The following is a 24,483-nucleotide window of genomic DNA, read 5'->3' on the forward strand; positions in this document are numbered from 1 at the left end:
AAGAGTCTTGCTGCCCAGATCATGCGTAAGAGACTCCAAAAATTGACTGATGAATGCAGAAAAGATCCTGAGGAAGTAAAGTCTCCGAAAAAGGTTTGAGGTGAATTTATCATCAAGGTCCAAGTTAAAGCCTGATGAGGGGTTTAACTTGGTCTATGCAGGATGTGGCTGCAGGTACACAGCAGTTTATGAAGACTGCCTGTTGGCAATGTAATAAACAGGACATAAGATTTGGACAAAAAAATTATTTTTACAAAAAGAAAATTCTTTATCCTCTCCAACTATAAAGCCAGTCTTCACCATCTGTTTCCTGGTTTGGCTAAGTTTTAGATTCCCCTCCCCCCCCCCCCCCTTTCTATTCAATGAGCACCCAGCTTATGGAATATGTTGTTTTTAAAACAAGCCCTACTTAAAAGAAAGAAAAGGTTATCAGTTCATTGATTACTATAAAATTAGTATAATACTCACAGTACTCTGTCCACCTCTGTTGGTCATCTAGAATTCAAACACTGATTAATTTCATTATCCATAATATTAGAGGAAACATTGCTTGAAGAATGGCCCTGAACTCTGTCTCTACAAGCCATTAGTATTCATTTATATATCTTATTTCCTCTTGCACATTACCATCTACAATAGTATTTTCTCGCAATGGTTATGTAAGGGAACACCCAAGGTATTAGCTTACAAATACTCTACACACTAAAATAGAAGCCTGCTCAATATTTCTGAAGTGCACATTCCTGAAACCTCACTATACATATATGCAAGAGTACCAAATAGTCTTTTTTATTTTTGTGGGGTTTACAGCCTTTTCCAATTAACTGTGTTGTTTTGCCACTGTGATAGAGTATTCAGAGTATTGTGGAGTACTGTGCCATGGCAGGATATCCGGATACGCATGTTGTACTCATTAGGGAAGTCAACCTAGGCATAGTTTTTGTTATAACAGATACATGTACCTTCAATACCAAGAGATGAGCCAAGTTTCTGTGTAATAGCAGTTTCTAACTTGTTACCTACATTTTTCTCAGGTTAAGCCAGAAAGATATTGCCTGTGATTTATTCCTAGATCTGTGGGCCTTTTTTTTTAACCCTTAAGCTATAGAACACCCTCTATATTCACTATACACAGTAAGAAGTTAAGCTATCAACATCTTTCAAATTTAACCTCTTGGACAAAGAAAGTGCGCTAGTTTTTGGGAGTTCAGACTTTTCAGATGTTTCCCCTCGCTTTTCAATTAATATGGTACAAAGAGAAATAGCAGAAGACATGGATAGGAGAAATTATTCCACAAACACAGGACAGATTTCACCCTCTCCGAATGAGATTAAAATGCAAAAGGAACGATCTGAAAAAGTTGAATTTTTAACTCTTCTCCATACACTAGAACTTCTAACAGGAGCTGTTACTGTAAAGAAGAAAAATAACCACAGCTGGCAACATTGTGACATGCACCACTAAGGTCTTTCCTGCATTTTAAACCATTCTCCCAAACCACCAGCAGCATTTCTGCCAAATGGTAACGACAGTGGTAAATGATTTGTGCCATGTTGCTATTTGCTAAACATCAGCTGGTTAATATTGCACATTGTGCACAGAGAAACCTGGGGGTTTTAATGTCTATTCTTTGCTAGGGAAGACATCATGTAGGGAAGACATCATGTAGGGAAGCAAACCATCTAAAGTCCAAGTGCTTTTCATAGAACAGTGTAAAAGCTGCCTTTAAAGATCTGTTTTCTACCAGTTCCTTGCAACTTTATTTCTCTTCCTACACCGGTACTTGCATTTTCCCTCTCATTTGTTCATACAGTAAAAGACTTCAGTGTTTCTTTGAAAGAAAATATAGGATTTTATTAGCTGCCGCTACACCTGCAGCAGCTTATTCAACCGATTGCATTATCATCCAGTGGCAATAGTAAACTTGGTCTCTAAACAACACCAAGCCCCTCTGCAGATCAGGGCCTGACTCTCCCATTTAATCCATCAGTTCTCTTGGAAAAACCTTTCTAGTACTATTAACATTTTGTAACAAATATAAAGGAAAAGCAAGAAGAACGACACACTTCCTTCTTTAGTAAAAAAAAAAAAAAAAAAATCATTTGGACATTATTTCTGCATACCTCACCCAAGAAACACCTTTGCTTAGTGGTCACCTCTCAGAGCCACATACAACCACTCCACATAGCAAGAGGCTCCACAGGATGGAGGACAGAAGCTTTGGTGTGACACATATAGGCAAAGCAGCTGCCAGAAAGTCCTTGAAGATATAAGTGAGGCTCCTGCTGCTAGGGTTACCCATACTGCTTAAGATTAATCTTGATCAGAGGAGGGCTATGGAGCAGCTGTCCTCCCTCAAAATACCTGGGCTGCAGGTGGCTATAGAATTACAGCCTTCCCCAAGTTCTCTAGACCTCCTCCATGCAAGAGAAGGGAAGTAACAGTCCCCTTGAACTTGACATAATTTATGAGCATATGTCTCCCATAGATACTCCCTTCTTCTTCCTTTCTCTCAGGAAAAGGGACAAAATGGGTCAGTTAAAACTCATTTTCACTTTGAATCAAGATTTCTAGAGTGAATGATGACTGCATAACCATAAAGCCCAACAACAGTTGATAAAAATTTATATTAGAGGAGAATCTTGCAGCCAATACCTTAACAGCTACCCCTGTGTAGCAAGATCAGATCAGATCTTTAAAAACATGCAGACATTTGGAGGAAGGTCAAGTTACATATGTTAGAGAGCTATACAGCCAAAGGAAAAAGGCGTCTGGTGTTTAATTCACCTTATCAAGTGCTTGAAGTTACAGCTATCTATTTTATTGTTCTTTTAAGTTTTCTTGATGCATTTGCTTTTCAGTAATCAATGTCACTAGCATAGGAAGCAAAAAACTCTAGATTATAGATATTAAAAAGAGTAGTCTGCTCCTAAGTCTGCTCCCAAGCGTTTCAACTGCACTTATCTCCTCGTGTTTCAAAAAAAAAAACAGAGATATGGCCACATTTTAGGTCACTGTTAAACTGCTTGTTCTCATAAGTGAATTCACTGCATTAAAGAGTTGTGAGAGGTAGAGGGGCAGGGGAAGCGCACATACCTCCAATATCTACAATTCATATTGCAACCCAAAATAGCCTATCTATTACAATTGAGAACAGCTATTGGAGCTTTTCCATCTGATAATCAAAGAGGGGAAAAAAACCCTCTGCCAAGGCCAATAAAACGCCAGCTTCCCAGAGAAAGACTCCTACATACCATACATTACATAAAAAGATTTGCAGCACAGTGAGCAGTAAGCAGTATTTGCAGACAAGAGTATCAAGAAGTCAAGGTAGCTTACCTGAGCACACAATAAGTTCACAGTAGTAAGGTTGTGGCTTTTGCAACAAAAAAGGTATATTGTGTTCTGCTATATTTATACTGCATGCATACACTCCAATGGCCAAAAGTCCATCAATAATCACAGAATCATTTAAATTGGAAAAGACCTTTGTGATAGAGTCCAACTGTAAACCTAACACTGCCAAGTCCACCACTAAACCATGTCCCTAAGTACCATGTCTACAGATTGTCATGGTTTAAGTCCAGCCGGCAACAAACCACCACGAGGCCACTTGCTCACTCCTCAGGACTCCTCACTCTTCCCCTGCTCCAGCTTGGGGTCCCTCCCACAGAAGACAGTCCTCCACAAACTTCTCCAACATAAGTCCTTCTGACAGGCTGCAGTCCTTCACGAACTGCTCCAGCATGGGTCCTTTCCAAGGGCCACAGTCCTTCAGGCACAGACTGCTCCAGCACAGGCTTTCCCATGGAGTCACGGCCATCTTCGGGGGCATCGCCCTGCTCCGGTGTGGGCTCCTCCCCGGGCTGCAGGAGGGCATCTGCTCCCCCGCTCCCCTCCATGGGCTGCAGGGGGACAGCCTGCCGTCTCACCACGGGCTGCAGGGGCATCCTTTCCTCCGGCGCACCTCCTCCCCTCCTTCACTGACCTTTGTATCTGCATAGGGGTTACTTTCACATTCCAATCCCTTCTTCATTGCAGGTTTTTCCTTTCTTAACTATGTTCTCCCAGAGGCACTACCACTGTCGCTGATGGGCTCAGCCTTGGCCAGAGGTGGGTCCGACTTGGAGCCAGGGAAGCTTCTAGCTGCTTCTCACAGGAGCCACCCCTGCAGCCCCTCCCCCACTGCCAAAACCCCGCCACACAAACCCAATACACACATCTTTTAAATACCTCCAGGGATGGTGACTCAAACACTTCCCTGGGCAGCCTGTTCCAATGCTTGACAACCTTTTCAGTGAAGAAATTTTTCCTAATACCCAATCTAAACCTCCCCTGGCACAATTGGAGGCTGTTTCCTCTTGTTCTATCGCTTGTTACTTGGGAGAAGAGACCAGTACCCACCTCACTACAACCTCCTTTCAGGTAGTTGTAGAGAGCGATAAGGTCTCTCCTCAGCCTCCTCTTCTCCAGGCTAAACAACCCCAGTTCCCTCAGCTGCTCCTCATAAGACATGTGCTCTGGACTCTTCACCAGCTTTGTTGCTCTTCTTTGGATGTGCTCAAGGACCTCAGTATCTTTCCTGTAGTGAGGGGCCCAAAACTGAACACAGTACTCGAGGTGCGGCCTCACCAGTGCCCAGTACAGGGGAACAATCACTTCCCTGCTCCTGCTGGCCACACGATTTCTGACACAAGCCAGGATGCTGTTGGCCTTCTTGGCCACCTGGGCACACTGCTGGCTCATATTCAGCTGGCTATCGACCAACACCCCCAAGTACTTTTCTGCCGGGCAGCTTTCCAGCCACTCTTCCCCAAGCCTGTAGCACTGCATGGCGTTGCTGTGACCCAAGAGCAGGACATGGCATTTGGCCTTGTTGAACCTCATACAACTGCCCTCAGCCCATCGATCCAGCCTGTCCAGATCCCTCTGTAAGGCCTTCCTATCCTCGAGCACATCAACACTTCTGCCCAACTCAGTGTCATCTACAAATGGTGGATAAAGCTCAAGAGGGGCAAAAAAACCCCAACATTGTTTGCCTTTTTTGATTGAGAAACCATGCGTGAATGCGTTTTCAATTATCTTGGCTAAATTACAGTGGAAACTCAGCTGCATTAGACAAAGTTTTGCCAGTAGGTTGAGAGAGGTGATCCTTTCCCTCTACTCAGCATTTGTGGGGCCACACCTGGGGTACTGGGTCCAGTTCTGGGCCCCCCAGTACAAGAGAGACATGGATATACTGGAAAGAGTCCAAAAAAGGGACACCAAGATGAGGTGCTGAGAGGCCTGGGCCTGTTCATCCTGGAGGGAGGGTGCAAAGAAGATGGAGCCAGGTCTTTTCAGTGGTGCCCAGTGTCAGGACCAGAGACAATGGGCACAAACTGAAACACAGGAGGAACACTCTGAACGACAGGAAATACTTTTTTATTGTGAGGGTGACTGGGCACTGGCACAGGTTGTCCAGGGAGGCTGTGCAGTTTCCATCCTTGGAGGTACTAAAAAACTGTCTAGACATGGTCCTGGGCAACTGACTCTGCTTGAGCAGTGGGGTTGGACCAGACGACCTCCAGAGGTCCCTTCCAAGCTCAACCATTCTGTGATTCTGAAAAACTGCAATACCACTCCTGGTAATTTCCAGAAAACCACCTCTGTTTCCCCTGTTCATAAGAGTCAGGCAATTCTTTCCCCTGACAATCAACTACTGGATATCCTCATGACTGACTAACAAAAAGCCAAATTCAGTACCTTAACTCAGCATGGTTAGGAAATTGGGGCATGGAGAGGATGAACATGGAGAGGACATTTCTTGGTTGGGTGGTTGTTTGGGTGTTTGGGGTTTTTTTGTCAGGGCTGGGGGGGCAGGAGGATTAGCTTGTATTTACGCAACAAGGCGGATTTCCAAAGTTTCCTTCTCCCTAAATGCTTACAAATTTCCTCGTAGCTGCAGTGATTTAAAGCTACCTGTTAAATTAGGGCAAGCTTATTTCACTACTCTTAGATGAAACTTCAAGAGAACTTAACTGAAAAAAGGAAGCAAACTTTTCAGTGTCTGAAATATGTGCCCAGGTGCACCCCAAAGAAACCAAGTACATCCATAGTTTTTTCCACATCAGTATGCATGATACTTCCCCTTTCATTTTTAAACCATGGAAAACAGGTCATTAAAGATGAACAAAAGTTCCATTTTAAAGTCTCGTTTAGACAACATCCTCTGAATTTAGTCTAGTTCAGTAACTGTGATTTAATTTAAACAGTTCAGTCAATTTGGGGCTGGGCTATACTACACCACAGTGCCTATGACATGGCAGTTTCAGCCGCCTTCTCACAGGCAGGACCAAACTGGTCTAGGGTTCAACTGCACTGCAGCTGTGTTTGGCCACATCTCTAGTACAGACTGCCATCTCAGGGAGGGGAGAAGAGTGGCACAAGACACACATAATATAATCTGCTTTCTGATCAGAATGGTCCAAACTAGCCCGCTCCTAAATCATCAGTGGGTCACAATCAAACATAATTAATTGAGAACTGAATTTAGCACCCCATCTCTGCAGGGCTGTAGCACAACTCCATAAGCTTGTTGCAGCAGAATGGTCACATTTTCACAGACAGAATTATGGTGTGTTTTTAACACTTGTTATGACATATGATTCCTGCCCCAGTCCAAAGTGCAAACTAGCATTTAACCTCCCTCTTTCCCCACCAATTATTAATACAAATTCTTCTTCTTTTCAGCAGGACCAAAGGAGTAAAGGCTGTTAGCAATGTATCATCTATGAAAATAGTTAGTCTTATAATTAGCAGGGAATACAGAAGACTTTCTTTTTCTTTTCATTTGGCTAATCTGTGCCTAGCAGCACAGACAGGAAGGTACAAACAGTATCTGTTTAAGTGTAAAAAATATATACAACTATATTTAACATTTAAATTACTTTAAACACAACTGTTTGCATACTAACAATCTTATGTACATTCAATTTTAAACAATACCTCTTTAATATCCTCTTCTTTTGTTAAACAAGTTTTATTTTCCTCCCAAAATACCCAAGGCTACTTTAGAATTCTGGAGGGGGGAAAATTTGAGCTATATAGAAAACAGCAAGGTGTCTTACAACTATAATGTATCATAGCACATATTTTTCCATAAAAACAACACATTATTCAAAAACTGAACCACTGTAAATGTTCTTGTAAGTCCAAGAGGACTGTCTTTAAAAGCTTACTTTGGTTAACAGCAAATCATTCTTAAACAATTAAGGAAAAAAAAAATATTCTTTCACCACCTCTACAGATGCATTTCCTTGGCATGTTGTAGCAATCCCTATATCTTTACGGATGAGTACTGCAGTTGTTCAGCGTTATTTGTACTGTGATTTCAATAAAATGGATTATATATCAGCTTGGATTGATTTATAATTAAATTAGTCCAACTTCCTAAGATCTCTAAATAAGAGAACTCTCTTCCTAAGACTTCCGAAGATCTCTGGATATCAGAGAAAGAATGACAACACTACTACTTCTTCCTCACAAGGTTGATCTCATGCAGTACTTGAACAGCATCACTAAGTTGCATGAAACTGCTACTTCCCTGCTTATCTTTCCTGGTCAGGAGAGTAACAACTTTTGCTGAGCTCTACATACTCTGACACCCAGCCAATCACACCAGCCTCTGATCATTCAGACAACTGAAGTGCCACTGGACTTTATGGTAACACAATGATTTCCTCTGAGCCATTATGCATATTTCAGGTCATGTGTGGCCTCTCTATCACTGAAATTTTAATCATTTCCAGGGGAATAAATGCCCTCAGCTTTTGGCCAGGAAGAGGAACTTGATCTTTATCTTTCTTCCCTCCTTGCACTATGAAACCCTCTGATCCATCAAAAATCACAAACAAAAAGGCAAATATGTAAGATTCTCCAGGAAAAGAACACCGCATTAGTCACTGTGCATCAGTGAAGCTGAAAAGTTGAGAAGTCCGACCGATGAGGAAAGGCACTTGGTAACAGTCCTGTGAACAATAGTCAATGAGTCAACAATTTCAGTCTCGTGATCCAACTGACCAGCAGTGAGGGCTCTGCGGAGGAAGATTTTGTGGATGATGTAACAGAGGATTTTTTAGCACCTTCCTCTTGAAAAGGAATTGTTGCACTGTTGCGGAGGTCTGTATTCATAAAACACCTGCTGCCTCGAATATAATCCATTCCCCTCACTAAATGCTTGTCAGACACAGGCCTTGAGAGGGGGTGTTGTGAGGCGGGGCTTTCTTCAATGATTGGGGGTATCCTTTCATTACTGAAGTACCTGCAGAGGGCATCTTCACCTGTACGAACAGGAGGAGGATAACCAATTATTGCTGAACCCTCCATGAATATTTTCTGGTTTTATAAAAAGATTCTGGTTATATTTCAAATCACCTAGATTTTGGTTACCTTTCATAACACACCTAGACATAAGCAGCTGTCAATAGATTTATGGCTTTTTGCATCTTAAATATTTTTAAGCAACACAAAGAACAACAAAATAAATTCACACACAGAGAGGACACCTTTTGACTGTTAAATTCCAGATTCACACACACCAAAACTGCTAGTACAGACTACTTTCAGGCAAATCATTATCATGAGCGAGACGTAACAAACCTTCTCGTAACATGTCATTCAAGATGCTGATAGAGCAGAGTTGAATCCATGTTTATCTGAATGTAACTCATGACTAACTTAAAAGCTACAAATATTACTCTGGACAACAGAAATTAATTTTGCAGATAAAGATATAAGCACTTCCCTGGGTTTGACCATTGATTTGTGATTCTTTCTCTGTTTTTACTCTTCCCTAGACACCTGACCATGGCAGCTGCTGCTAGAAACATCCCCCTGGGCTAGACAGGCCTCTGTTCTGACCCAATACAGCTTACATACAAGCCTGCTGCACTTAAGTACATTTCAAGTGTTAAAAAGAGCCAAGACAAAACCAAAAGCAAAACCAAACAAAAAACCATACACACAAAAACCAGCCCTGCCACCTGGTGATCATTCTGTTAGACTTGTTACTTAGCTTGTTTCTAATATCCCTCCAGGTTAATGCTTCTTGTTATCAGCTTCTATTTTTGCATTAAAATAATAGAATCCAGCTTCTATTTTCCCCAGAATTCCACATTAGCTTTCATAACTGATTTCAAGAATAAACTAAATAGTCAACCTTTCTTATTTCCCATTCTAACAGGACTCACTCTTTCAGAAGCAAAAAGGGCGGGAGGGAGAGAAGGGCAGCAGGGGAAGGAAAAAAAGTCACCCAACCTAACACCCAATGTTACAAGCTTCTGTCTCTCTCCCATTCTGTGATATCTGCAGAATATGTTGTTTTCTAACAGCAGTCACAGCAAAAAGCAACTCCTAAAAGGCCCTACATTTTACTTTTGGGAACAAGCTTTCTTCTACAACAGCCTCCACAGTGAGCTAAACAGACTTATCAAAAAAGTAGGTTTATGATCAATATTATATGCAGAAGAAAGGGAAGGAGGGTAAGAGCAAAATCGTAAACCTGTGCTATAAAGAGACAAGTACAGATCTGCCCTAGTCATTCTAGCCTACTTTTAACACTCACAAGAATTCTAAGACAGGACAACAAAAGTTTGAGCCCCAACACTGAATAGCCTCACAAATTTCACAACTACGTCTAGCATTCCTGCTAAAACCAACAATTGTCATCTTTGATCAGTTCAGCAATATGCAAAGACTAATCCTCCATTCCTAATTTAAACACTTCCATCCAGTTTGCCCAAAGGAAATTTTGGAGAGGAAGGGAAGAGAAAGAGGGACAAGACCTAAAACCTTGCCTTTTCTCCCTGGTGCTCGTGGTCTAGAGAAGGGTTCTGCAGCTCCTATCCAGCTCCCATCAGCAGGCATTGACAAAGGACGAGGTTTTCCTAAAGGCAACATAGAAGGTTATGAGGAATTACATTAAGTTTAGGAAAACAATTTTTAAATTGATACTTTTTACAATTAAACAAAGGGAGAGGCACAGAAATAAAGAGTTAAAATTGCAGGAAAAAAAAATTTCAAGATACTTTCACTGGTGGAATATAAGAAAGCAACGTGCTGAGATTGAACAGCCACATTCTTGCTCATTTACAGCAGCAGTGGACATAATGACCAAAAGTAATAACCAAAACACACATGGAAATGGCCAACCATAGAAGCAGAGCCCAGCTGAATGATATTCATTAAAGAAATAACAGCATTTAAGTTAAATTATTTCAGATGCGGAATTTTATTCACAATTTGCACAAACTGCCCTTAATATCCATCAAGTCTAATGAAGTTTTCTAACACAAATTATTCCAAATTCACCAAAGCATTTATCCTAACAGCAATAACAAAAGAGGAATGAACTTACCATAGGACTGTGTTTTTTCCCTCATCTTGGCTGGTAGGACATTTGCTTCTATGGGATACCCAGGCAACTGATCTGAATCAGCAATAGTGAACCTTCGCCGTCGACTCTCCTGATCCAGAAAAGAATTGGGAGACTCGGCACCCTTGGACCCAGGTGGTGGCTGACTGGGTTTGTTGCCTCCTCCATATACAAAACTCCCCTTTTCATCTCTGAAAGAACATTTCGCTTCAGTTAGCTTAAGAGTTTCACGCTACAGACATGAGTAGGTTTGAAAGACACTTCTAGCACCCAGTCATGCTCCTGACAGCTGGCATTGTGCTGCAAACAAGCTGAATAAAAAACAAGTCAGGTGATGGAAGGCTTAGTTATAAATATATTTACCAAGGAGAAAATAAAGGTACCCCCCCATGCTAATTCACTTTTAATGAGCCAGTAATTTAACACACAGAGAAGTTTAGAGGTATCACCCCTGAAAGAGCTTTTGAGAAATGCGACCTTCCTGCCCTGAGGATGTCAAAGCTCCTGATTCACTGCCTGTTCAGTGCAGTTGTGACAGAAGAGTGCATACATAGATTCATCCATCTTTGTGTAATGGCAACACCTATCGCCTCCATCCGAGGGACTGTGCTTCTCAGTCATTTTAAGAGCCCAATAACTGCCACTGAATATTCATCACCTCTCTCTCCATCCAAAAGTGAGACCCCCTTGAGAGTTTCAGTAATAAATTCATAGTGTATATACACATGATTGAGCAATTTCTGCAGAACTCCCTTCCCAGAGCAGTCCCTCATTCCAAAGGCCAGGAACAGCCATTTTTAGAACTAGTCCTTGTGAGTACTACTGGGAGAAAAGCTACCCTCCAAGTTAAGATTTGCCTGTTTTTTTTTTCCCCTTCCTTGTACATGCTACAATCATACTGCTTGAGGCAACCATCAGCCAAGTCAGGCATAAAAGTACACAGCTGACTGTCTAAGCACATACACGGTATTCACAACAGCCCCCTGGCCAGCGCATACCATTTTCTTCTTCCAACTCTCCATCAAGAACAATGCTAGAGCTCAGTGAATGGGAAGGAGCTATTTATGGAGATTCAGGGACCTAAAATTGCACAAAAGTGTTACACCACAACCGTATGTATGCAGAGGACTCTCCTACAACACCACCATGTGGAGACTGTGCCGTGGGGAGGGAAACCAGCCACTGCTCTCTGCCTCCCCAGTGCGGACCAGGGAAGATCCATGCCAGGAAAGGAAGAGAACAGGATGATGGGGGGGGGAGGGGGGGGGGGCGGTGGGGCCGCAGGAACAACCACACAAATGCCTCACAGTTTAAAGAGAAGAGCAAAACATGCAGGGGTGAAATTAAATAGTCAAACAGAAGGCAAAAGAACTGCCCTTCTCCTCTTCCTGGCTGCCACAGCTTCCCACATTTGCTTTCTTTAAAAGTCAAAGTCAAGAAGCTTTCCCCTTTCTACGCATCATCCAAGACAAGTTTTACAGCTTGCGTTACTACTTCCTTCCTTATCAACAGGGATTCAGGTCTAAAGGCATCTGAAGCTAGATATAATTTTATGACTCTAGGAAAGATAAACAAACTGAGCACATGCACATAGTTCACCTTGTGCTTGAAATGTAACATTTTAAAGAAAAGACCACAGCATTCTAAACTCAGCTGCTAAATCTATATGCTTGGTTTTATGCCAAGATATTTGATTTTTTTTAATTTTTTTTTTTTTTTAAAGAACTGAGCACACAAACATGAAAACCAGGGAGACAGTAGATCAAGGTGGATCCAACTTCAGTAAAGAGACCCTACCTTGGAGAAACCCTCTCCCCCCACCCCAGTACTGCCCTAAAGACTGCACTAATACAACCTCTGTCTCTGTATCAGACCTTACATGACAGTAGGCAAGCTCTCCTCCCATATGAGTCCTGCAGCAAAAGGTCAGAGTTTCTGTGCTGGGCTATCTACATGTAACCTAAAGTGTCAGGCCAGGCCAGGCCAGGAAGCGTGCCTTGCCTGAAAACTCTTTTGTCCATCATCTTCCCAGGTCAGCTGGCAGGGTTCTGGCATGAGTCAACACGGACTTGAGAACAAACAAAAGCTAGCTATACCATACACCCACCCTCACCCCCCCGTCCTGCCTTTTGTGTACATAGGTCTGCATTTTTGTAGCTTACACCACAGGATAAAAGAAGTGGAATGAGTTGACTCTCCCTTCCCTTCAGTGGGAACATTGCTGGTTTATACAACTTGCAAGTTTGACAATTTAAAACAAGTTCTTTTCTATCCCAACTCCCACAAGAGTTACTTAACTTGCTTAAAAAAGAAAGTGGGAAAAGTTACAGACAAAAATGACTTCTTTCTATGTGCAGTCAGATTTAAACAAAATCAAAAACATAACCGCACAACAAAACCAGGGATGACATCTGTACATGTTTCGGGAACAACTCTGATCAATGTGCCACATAATAATCTTCTAATAGTAAAATCTATTATGATCCTGGTAGTTCATGCATTTTAGCATAAGCTTAAGCAATCCTATACATCTAATCAATTAGAAGAAAGTCTGCGAGATCTGCAATTTCCTCAAGCTAATCTGCACAGAGCTCTAATAGCAAGCCAGCTCAGAAACAAGTGTAATAAAGGAGGTTTTTGTTCAATAGTGCATGTTTATTTGCATACCGAGGAGAATACGGAACAGCTGGTGGAGGTGGTATGTACAGATCCAAAATGGCTGGCTTCTCTTTTTTCAGTGAGGTATCCATGATGCTTTCTGGTGACTGGGTTGAAGTTGGCGGAGGACTGGTCTGAAATGTTAGACAGCTATCAAACATCTGAGCATTGATCTATCATTCACAGAAAGATAATTCAATAATCAATAGTACCATTTCATCCCCTAGTGAACTACTATTTCTATGCTTAATAAACACATTAAAAAGTCTTAACATTTGTATTTTTCTCCACCTCCAGTTTTGGCTAGCTTTGCACTCCCTCCTACAGAAATCCTATCATGGGTAATGCATTGCTCAAGAATATTTTGCTCTTTCCAGTTCCATTTTTCCTGCAAATTCCATAGACAGAAAAAGCAACAAACACCCGTCTTCTATTTTTAGATCCATTAAAAGAATGCAATTTGTTAAATACCGATACGACCTGTAACACTTACAAAGCCAGCTCACACTACCCTTATTCCATACAGACCAATGCCCGAGGCATGGGCAGAAAATATGGTAAAGTTCACTACAATTTGCATCCAGGGGTATAACTAGAGTAACAGAAGCAAAGGAAAAATATATTTGGTATTGCTCATCTGATCAAGTTTGCCATTTTGCTCTTTGTGGCTCACTTCTATGTCCCCAGCATCTTGCCAGGTTCCTGTCTGCCTCTAGGAGAGAAAAGGCTTTAAGGACCCTTTCACCTTTGTCAGGCAAGAGGACTGCACTCTCCCCTTTTTGTCAAGGACCTGCCCAGGCTTTCACTCTGGCCACTCAGTTAATGGCACCCCTGCACAAGCATCTGCCTTTTCCTGGTCAGTACGTTGGCGCCCGGAACTGTCAACAGGCTTCTCCAGTCACTCATTCCCCCAAGGAAACACTGCTTGGCACAGCCTATATCCCAGCCCACCTCAGCTATTCATACTGGTAACACAGTCCTTGCCTTGGGTAATCCTGGAAAACTCACGACGTGGCAGCTTTTCTTCCTTAGGCTCTGATTAAACGACAGGCACAATGCCACAAAAAAAAAAAAACAACCACACACACAGGCATTGGTGAAAGGAAGGATGAAAAAGGAGTCAAGTGTGCATCTTCTACCCAGTTTGAGAGAAATCTGCCTGCATCAAGACTTGCAGTAGCCACTGGCATTTCACAGGTTGATAAGTTATCCTCACATCTGTAGGGAGACCTGTGTCAGAACAGGAATGGGAATGGGAACTCTCCTTGGTCGTCTTTATTTCAGGTAATCAGTTTAGATTCAGTTAGGTTATTTCCTCCTGTAAGCATTAAACCCTAAGCTTCCTAATACAACAAGCCATTCCTCAACATGGTTATTTAAGAGTTATTAGCATCACTTTCTCTGTCTGCTCATTACCCAATCTGTGAATTGCCCAACAACCAAATCTTACTTAAACAAGTAGTTTAAATACCTTCTTGAAAAACACTCCCTCTTTCCAACCCTTCACCAGACTAAAAAGAGGGCAAATATATGGAATAATCTAACTTATTTCAGCAAAAACTTATTACTCTGCGAAGCAGAGGAAGCATTTATTACTCCATGCGGATGAATTCCATGCACATCAGTGGTTTCAGCAGTTTTGCCTCAGGTAAGTTCTCCCAGTGGCACACAGACTGATTAAAATGTTCAATACACCTAGTCCCTTTGTGTATCAAGAGGGCATTATCTGGGTTTTAAAAAAAAAAAAGAAAAAAAGGGAAAAAAAAGGAAAAAGCAAGAACATTTTCTCTTATCTAGGAACCAGAAGAGGACAGCCATTTCACCTAAACTTCCTTGACCTACACTTAAACATGAGTGCACCTGGGAGCACTTCTGGTATTCCTTTTTTTCAGGTTGCAACCAAGGCATTCCCAGCCTGACATGACAGTTGAGCCAGCAGACTCTCACCTGCACCAAGGGTGGTTTCCAGCGCAGGTTCTTTAGTGGAGCAGGAGTGAAATGGAAAGAGCCAGTAGGACGTTTCTTAAGCAGCAGCCTGACTCCAGCAGGATTCTCTCGCAACTTTGCCACCAGATTTTTTAGTTGCCATCCAACCTAGAAGAGAATAAATACATCTTTATTTAGCATTCCTCTTGTGAAAGCAAACAAACAAGAAAAACCCAAATCCCCCATGTCAAACTGTCTGTTTTAACATGAACCTAAAGAGAAAAGAGATCAAAAAAAAGCCAGAATGAAGAAAAAAAATTGGAAAGCTCCTTTTTTGGAAGGTTCTTCTTTGTTTTGTTTCAAAGAAAAATCTCTACTTAAGCTGTAAATTAAAACACAGAGATATCAAGCAATGCTCTTTATACCTCAGCTCCAGTCCTAGAAGGATGCATGGATGTGTTCAAATTGAGTAATACAGGGATTCACAGTGAACTACTTTTGTCATGTTTCTTTCTCACATTGAAAGGCATTGCTTACCTGTGCTAAGCAAAAACGTAATCATTTTATCTAAGTTCCCATATGCAAACGAATTGACAAATACTTGGGGTTTTTTTTAAAGCTATTTTTATCTGCATTTCAGTAGATTGTAACAATGCATTTTAAAACAGGCCTTAAATACAACATGAAGTATTTTAATATGATGCATACAGCATTTAAACATTAAATATTGCATATTTATTTTATCAAAATATTGTGAAGAATAATATTTGTCTTGAAAACAAAATCTTAAAAAGCCTCGAAGATTTCAACAGGAAAACACCAGAACTGCCTCCTGACCCCTTCCATTCAGACATTCAGAACCTGTGGGGAGTGAGCTTTGCAGAGCAAGCATAAGGGAAGGTTGGTAAGGCTATTTGTTACTGACCACAGTTTGCCGATTAACCTGGATCACTTCATCACCAGCATGAATCTTCTGAGATCGATCAGCAGGGGACTGCAAAGAGGAAAACAGGAGGCATGTGCTTCAGCAGGTTTTCTTCCCTCCCATTACAACCCTCACCAACCTATGTCAAAGGTTGTATCTATAATGAAGACCATTGCTGAAAAATTTCGCACAGCTAGATCACACATTATGTCTGTTGATGACTTGTGAAATGCAAACGAATTCAACTTATCATTATTTTTAATACTGGGAAACTACAGGGAAAGGGAGAAGGCATAGCCTACATCTGTCACAGGCCAAATTGTACTTAAGTCATGGGACAGTGTCCACTGTCCTTTTACCTCCAGTTTGTACTGTAGTTTCAGACAGCAGTGGGAGAGGAATGAAGAAAAGACTTCTGTCCTAACACAGCAACTATCTTAAACTTCGCTTCCAAATAAATGTATACTGATTTAAAAAAAAAAAAATACACTAAGATTTTGAAGGTACAGAACAAAGGACCGAAAACCCTCCAACTCGCAAAATAGGGCCATCGCACTTTCCCTTTTTGTTTCCTAATGTAAATAAGAGCTACCAACTTCACATTGAAGTTACCTGCCTGCATCATCAAGGTCAACAGATAAAAATATATGCTTGCACAGCTACTTGTGTGCATAGACAGGTATTTTTCAAATACCTATCTAATAATAATACACCTTAAAATACAATTTTCTTGGAACAAAAACCAAGCTCTGGGGAACCATTAGCAAGGAACAGCTAAACGTGTCAATATTTATTTAGATTTTTCTACGGCTGGTGCCATGCACCAACTATCACTGTAGTTATTAAAAATGCTCTCGCTGTTATAACACACCAACTCTCACCAACCTTGACAACAGCCAAAGCACACAGGCATACTGCCTTGGTATATTGCACCCCGGTCATGGGACAACTTCTCCTCCCATTCCCCCCACCCCATGAGTGGCAGCAGGCCAGCTCTTCCTAGTGACTCCAGAGATAAGCACTTGGATTAAGAACTCCCTTCTTGTCATAACACCTTCAGAGCTCAAGTAACTTTTTTATAAACAGTGCAACAAGGGAAGAAAACATGGGGGAATTTGTGGGAGGCTCCAGCTATCATGAGTAACCCCATTTCTTCATTGTCTTCTCACTTCCTCTGAGAGGAAATGCCTCCGTGGAAGGCTGCATATATGAGTCAACCAAGGTCATGAAAAAATGCTGGGCCAAAGTCAAGTTTGTGAAAAACAAAGCTTATTTCAAGCTGTCCTTTGGGTGATCAACAGCCCATCTGGGGGAGGGTAGGGGACCCTTGCACAGAGGACTCCTACAGTAAGTGCCAGCTAGCACAGCAGACACTGCAATTGTGTTGTGAGAACAAAGGAAAGAGCAAAGTTTAGATCTAGGCCAACGTGACACGGGAAGTCACAAGTAGGACAGCACAACTCAGGAATCCTCTTGGCTGACTAGTATCAAATGCATGGACTTCCCCAGTCCTTCCAATGTACAGTACTGTTAATTTTGGGGTGCAATTCCACTGCATTCCAACACACTGACTTCTGGGGATAGCTGCTACAATACTATTCCAAACCTAGCAAGAAAATTTAGCTAAGACCCAGCCTGGGTCATCTAAATGATCCCACACCACCAGAAAAACATCAGTTGTTTGCAAATCTCTCAGTCACTTGTTAAGATTTGTTGCTCCAAAGCAAAGAGCTTCCCCAAAGAAAGAACCAGTGTTGACGAAAAAGCAGACATTCAGGTCAACACTCAAAGCTATAGAACCAGCACAGCCCCACTCCTGGCCTCCAAAATGGGATCTATATGCACAGGTAGCTTATCAGCAGTCAACATTACATTCTTTCACATTTATTGGATGTTGAAATTGCTGTCAAAGTGAACTTAGTTTCTATTCCAGATCCTATACAGTTCTGCCAGGGCAATAGCATAAAAGCTATAAAAGCTTTCAGTTTTCACTCTGAACTGCAAGCACAGATTTCCACCCACTCTCCCTGGCCCCTGGACTTGGCAGGGGTACAACTAGAACCACTGATTCTTTCCTATTCACACACACACACAAAAAAAAATCCAAGCTCCTCCGCTCTTTTTTCTTTCAGTCACTGCTCCTGTAGAGCAGCATGTCTGACAACACCACAGCATCACCCACCAGCCTCAGCTGCAGGCCAGAGGTCCACTGCAATGACTGCCCAGAAGTCTTTAATAAAGTCTCAGCTACAAAGAACTCACAGTGTAAGAATAAAACAAGCAACCATCTGCAGCGAAAAATACAGTTGCCTATCGTGCCAACCATTTCCTTCCAGCAGACCACTCAAAGTCTTACTTTTTTGCAGTCTTTTTACTCTGCGAGGTAATTTTGTCACTGGACAGCTCATTGATTTCATTACTCATTACTGACTTTAGCACACTACCACCTAAACGTTCCCATTAGGGGAGATTGCCTTTGCCAGTGGAGAGCAAGTATGTTCAAGACTTTAAGCAAGATACCATAAGCACTCAGAACAGCAGATACAATAACTTATTAAAGCAACTATTTTAACGCCAAGCATTTCAACTAATTCATGTACTTGCAGAAACTGGTTTAATTAGACTAACAGTGAAACATGCAGACAAAATATTTACAAATTGTGGATAAACAAATGATGCATCACACAGTATTTAAAGCAGTAATATCATGAAAGTCATATGTAAAACAGGAAGAAGTAGTAAAAAAGTCAAACTAACTCAATCAAAGCTACTGTCAGATAGCCTGAAATAATTTACATTTACTTCACTTACGTTTTCTGTAGTTCCAGTAATTACATGTAATCCATCATAAGTTGATTTGATGTACATTCCCTAAATGTAAGTACAAAATGAAAAACAAGTTTAAAGGCAAAAAACCGCATAACTTATCTGATTAAACAACTGTTGGCAACAGACACAAAACATTAGTAAGAACACTTAACAATTCACATATTTTCCCTAGAAAAGTGTGTGGTCTAATATTACAACATTCTAAACCTCTTCACAGATCACTTTTACTGTAATTAATTATAATATTTATAATTACTTAAACCACCTAAAATATGGAATGCAATTTAGAAACACTCTCTGGTTGGTAACACCAAACACTGCTGGTTTCACTGCCTTGTTGGTCTTTGGTCTTGAACAAAACTTTATTTCCTTACTGCTGGTCTGCACTAGAAAATTACAGGTTTTACTAGACGGCCACCAGTTCTCTCCATACAAAGCACACTTACACAGGTGGGCTACAAATACTGCCTACGTGTTCTTTTACAATTTCTCTTGGCAAGCCAATATACAGACTGGCTTGTAACCATGGTGCTGACACAAGCAATAAAAGCTCTGGCAGAACTAAGCATTTGTGGCTGTGTATTTTAATGCTGAGTGTAAATGCAAGGACAAACTCGAAGTGGGTGTTGACCATATGAACACCAAATTAAAAATCACCAACTGGCTATTAACTAATAATTGCATGATTTCCCCACAAGAGGTGACCAGTACATTGGTTTCATCATTTATGAATAAATACATCTCAACTTTTCCCACCTACGTCTGTTGTTAGAAGGACTCACACTGAGCTGTACAGAACTGGATGTTATTCAGGAGTCATAGGCACCTCATCTGCCTGAAGTTACGACACTTGCTTAGAAGTACAAGGAAAAACACCAGATTTTTTTGCCCCTTCCTCTCCAGCCAAATCCCTTGCCCATTTGCCTGCCCGTATCCAATTCTGTGCACCTACCTCCTCGTTTTTTACTTAGTCCAGGCTAGGCTGACTCTGCTTTGTTGTAGCTTGTGCATTAACAAAGAGGTTCCCATAATTTCAAGAATGCATGACTGATTCAGTCAAATCCAGTGGCCTAAGTAAAACTATATAGCACAGTAAGACTGTAAAGCTTCCTCTAAAAGTGTTCACCTCTTCTGCTTTCAGATCCAGGGCGGGAGGGGGGCGTGAATACACGTGGCACTTAAGAGTTTAAATTCCCTACAATTCATTCTAACAAGTCTATTCCCCAGCCAGAAAATCCACCAAGATTTCAAACTCAGTTTCTCATAACCAGCACTCAGCTAAGCAGCATCAACTGAATGAATTAGATCCAGTAATGTTACACAGCCACCAAACATTTAAAAGGATTTCTCATATTCCTGCTAACAGCAAACCTCAAAAATCCTCATATTCTTCTCAGTCTTGCTATAAACACACATAAAAATGTGTCTTTCAAAACACAAACATTTCTTATCACCTTCTCCGTCCCACAGGCCCCCCTAGAAAAACAGCTGGTTAAAGTAACCTGCAAAAATAAAACGACTGATTTCACAAACATCTGTAAATTCTCCAATATCCTGGTTAAGACACAAATCTGCAACAATTTATTATCAAAAATTATATTTAGGATTATCATGGTTTAAGCCCAACCAAGCACCACACAGCTGTTCACTCACTCCCCACACGGTGGGATGAGGGAGAGAATCAGAAGGGTAAAAGTGAGAAAACTTGTGGGTTGAGATAAAGACAGTTTAAAGACAGGTAAACCAAAAGCTGCGCACGCAAGCAAAGCAAAACCAGGAATTCATTCACCACTTCCCATCGGTAGGCAGGTGTTCAGCCATCTCCAGGAAAGCTGGGCTCCATCACGCATAATGAGTACTTGGGAAGATAAATGCCATAACTCTGAACATCCCCCTGCCCTCTCCTCCTCCTTCCCCCAGCTTTATATACTGAGCATGACGTCGTGTGGTCTGGAATATCCCTTGGGTCTGTTGGGGTCAGCTGTCCCAGCTATGTCCCGTCCCAGCTTCTTGTGCCTCCCCAGCCTGCTCGCTGGTGGGGTGGGGTGAGGAGCAGCAAAGGCCTTGGCTCTGTGTAAGCACTGCTCAGCAGTAATGAAAACATACTGAGTTATCAACACTGTTTTCAGCACAAATCCAAAACATAGCCTCATACCAGCTGCTATGAAGAAAATTAACTCTAGCCTAGCCAAAAACAGGACAATATCCACTCCTTATTCTATACCATTTATATCATGCCCAGGTCCCACACTTTCCAGTACATCCCAGTTAATCACCTTTCCTGTCTCTTCATATATATACACAGATATCATTCCCTTAGTCTATGGGCCATCCCACCAAAATGTCCATTGAGTTCATTTAGTCCATGACTTTGGGCTCCATCTGTCATAACAGTCTTTCAGGGCAGGAAAGATGGTGTGTGGTATCAGACTGCTGTGTGCTGAAGCCAGTTCTGGTTCCATCACCACTGTGCTTGTCCAGTGCCATCATCGCTGCACTTTGCTCGGTTTCATCAAAGTTCATTCTTCATTAACCTGGGTGATTTTTACTGTAATACCCTTGATATGGCATACCACAGAAGTGATGATATACATTGTTATATACCAATTAACATCATACAATTTAATTCACTAGCTATTCTCACACAAAATCAAATCCCCTTGGGGTATACATCAGACTTCCTCATCCTCCCTCATTACCCACCAATTGTACCCAGATCCTTGAGCAAAAGCAGTCCTGCGAATGGGTTTGCCTTTGCCTGAGGCAGGAATAACCCAGACTGTCTTTCCTAGCATAATTTTTATGTGCACTACAGGGGCTTTATCCCCTTCTACAGTACGTAAAAGTTCTGATTGGGCAGGGCCAGCCCAATTGGCAGATCCTTTAGTGCTGACTAACCAGGTGGCTTTTGCTAAACGTGTATCCCAGCATTTGAAGATCCCACCACCCATTGCTCTCAATGTAGCCTTTAACAGTCCATTGCATTGCTTGATTTTTCCTGAGGCTGGTGCATGACGGGATGTGATATACCCATTCAGTGCCAAGCTTTTTGGCCCAGGTGTCTATGAGGTTGTTTCAGAAATGAGTCCCGTTGCCTGACTCAATTCTTTCTGGGGCGCTGTGTCACCACAAGACTTGCTTTTCAAAGCCCAGGACAGTGTTCTGGGCAGTGGCATGGGGCACGAGATGTTTCCAGTCATCCGGTGGTTGCTTCCACCATTGTAAGCACATGGTGCTTGCCTTGGGGAGTATGTGGGAGCATGATATAGTCAATCTGCCACGCCTCCATATTTGTATTTCAGCCATTGTCCTCTATACCACAGGGGCTTTAACCACTCGGCTTGCTTAATTGCAACATGTTTCACATTCATGGATAACCTGCAAGTCCACCCCTCAGTCACAAGCCCATCTATATGTTGCATCTCTTCCCTGATGGCCTGAGGTATCATGGGCCCACTGAGCTATAAATAATTCACTCACATTGCCAATCCAGATCCACCTGAGCCACTTCAGTCTTAGCAGCCTGATCCACCTGCTGGTTGTTTTGATGTTCTTCAGTGGCCTGACTCTTGGCTACATGAGCCTCTACATGACATACTTTCACAGCCAGGTTCTCTAGCCGGGATGCAATATCTTGCCACAGTGCAGCGGCCCAGATGGGCTTACCTCTGCATAGCCTCGGTGCAGCTTCCAAGCTCTGCTTCTGTTGCTGCAACCACACCCACAGGGCATTTGCCACCATCCATGAGGCAGTATAGAGATAAGGTATTGGCCATTTTTCTCATTCAGCAATGTCTAAAGCCAGCTGGATGTCTTTCACCTCTGCAAACTGACTTGATTCACCTTCCCTTTCAGCAGTTTCTGCAACTTGTCGTAAGGGAATCCGTACTGCCGCCTTCCACCTCCGATGCTTTCCTACAATATGGGCAGGACCCATCAGTAAACAGGGCATATTACTTCTCATTTTCTGGTAATTTATTATACAGTGAGGCCTCTTCAGCATGCATGACCTCCTCTGGTGACTTTCCAAAATCTTTGCCTTCTGGCCAGTCCATGATCACTTCCAAGATTCCTGGACAACTGGGGTTTTCTATTTGAGCTCGTTATGTGATCAGTGTGACCCACTTAGTCCACATAGCATCAGCTGTACAATGTGTAGAGGAGACCCTCCATTTGAACATCCAGCCCAGCACCAGCAACTGGGGTGCTAATAGGAGCTGTGCTTCAGTACCAACCACTTCTGAGGCAGCTCGAACCCCTTCATATGCTGCCAGTATCTTTTTCAGTTGGAGTATAGCTGGCCTCGGGTCCTCCGTATCCCTAACTCCAGAACCACAGGGGTGAACCTCAGTTCTCCCCAGGTGCTTTCTGCCAGAGACTCCAGGTAGGGCCATTCTCCCCAGCTGCAGTATAGAGCACATTTTTAACATCTTGCCCTGCCCAGACTGGCCCAAGGGCTACTGCATGAACTATCTCCTGTTTAATTTGTTCAAAGGCTTGTCATTGCTCAGGGCCCCATTTGAAATCATTCTTCTTCTGGGTAACTTGATAGAAAGGGCTTACAATCAGACTGTAATTTGGAACGTGCATTCTCCAAAAACCCACAATGCCTAAGAAAGCCTGTGTTTCCTTTTTATTGGTTGGTGGAGACATAGCTGCTATTTTGTTGATCACACCTACTGGGATCTGATGACATCCATCTTGCCATTTTATTTCTAAAAACTGGATCTCCCATGCAGGTCCCTTGACCTTACTTTTTTTTTTTTTAATGGCAAAACCAGCCTTCAGAAGGATTTGAACTATTTTCTTCCCTTTCTCAAAAACTTCTCCTGCTGTGTTGCCCCATATGATGATGTCATCAATGTATTGCAGGTGTTCTGGAGCTTCACCCTGTTCCATTGCAGTCTGGATCAGTCCATAGCAATCACTGGGACTGTGTTTCTACCCCTGGGGCAGTTGATTCCAGGTGTATTGGAAACCCCTCCAAGTGAAAGCGAACAGTGGCTGGCACTCTGCTGCCAAAGGGATTGAGAAAAACACATTAGCAATATCAGTTGTGGCGTACCACTTGGCTGCCTTTGACTCCAGTTCATATTGAAGTTCTAGCATGTCTGGCACGGCAGCACTCAGCCACAGCGTGACTTTATTCAGGCCATGATAGTCTACTAGTTGGCCTTCATTCTCCATTAGACTTTTGCGCTGTCCATATGGGGCTGTTGAAGGGTGAGCGAGTCTTGCTGATCACTCCTTGGCTCTCCAGTTGGTGAATCAGCTTATGGATGGGAATCGGGGAGACTCGGTTGGTGTGATATCGCTGTCGGTGCACCGCTGTGGTAGCAATTGGCACCTGTTGTTCTTCAACCCTCAGCAACGCCACAACGGAAGGGTCCTCCGAAAGACCAAGCAAGGTAGACAGCTGCTTAGTTTCCCCCGTTTCCACAGCAGCTATACCAAAAGCCCACCATACCCCTTTGGGTCCTTGAAATACCCTCTCCTGAGACAATCTATGCCAGGATGCACAGAGCCTCTGGACCAGTCACAATGGGGTGTTTTTGCCACTCTTTCCCAGCTAGGCTTACTTCAGCCTCCAACACAGTTAGCTGTTGGGATCCCCCTGCCACACCAGAAATACAAATGGTTTCTGCCCCTTTACAGCTTGATGGCATTAGGGTACACTGTGCACCAGTGTCCACTAGAGCCTTATACTCCTGAGCATCTGACGTGCCAGGC

At 42.4% G+C, this 24,483-nt stretch overlaps 1 protein-coding gene across 2 annotated transcripts in view; it reads right to left on the reverse strand.

Annotated features, from left to right (window-relative positions):
* Window positions 1-6,816: 6,816 nt before the first annotated feature.
* CNKSR3 (CNKSR family member 3) overlaps window positions 6,817-24,483 on the reverse strand; it is a 64,348-nt gene continuing 46,681 nt past the window's right edge. For both annotated transcript variants that reach the window (XM_030021949.2, XM_030021950.2), the window contains exons 7-13: window positions 18,736-18,795; window positions 15,925-15,993; window positions 15,021-15,167; window positions 13,083-13,207; window positions 10,398-10,606; window positions 9,838-9,927; window positions 6,817-8,322 (exon numbers count right to left, since the gene is read on the reverse strand). In XM_030021949.2, the coding sequence (XP_029877809.1) occupies window positions 8,024-8,322; window positions 9,838-9,927; window positions 10,398-10,606; window positions 13,083-13,207; window positions 15,021-15,167; window positions 15,925-15,993; window positions 18,736-18,795 (999 nt within the window). In that variant the 3' untranslated portion in view covers window positions 6,817-8,023. The remainder of the gene's footprint in view (window positions 8,323-9,837; window positions 9,928-10,397; window positions 10,607-13,082; window positions 13,208-15,020; window positions 15,168-15,924; window positions 15,994-18,735; window positions 18,796-24,483) is intronic.

Source organism: Aquila chrysaetos, chromosome 8, assembly GCF_900496995.4.
Source record: "Aquila chrysaetos chrysaetos chromosome 8, bAquChr1.4, whole genome shotgun sequence".
NCBI classification, from domain to species: Eukaryota; Metazoa; Chordata; class Aves; order Accipitriformes; family Accipitridae; genus Aquila; species Aquila chrysaetos.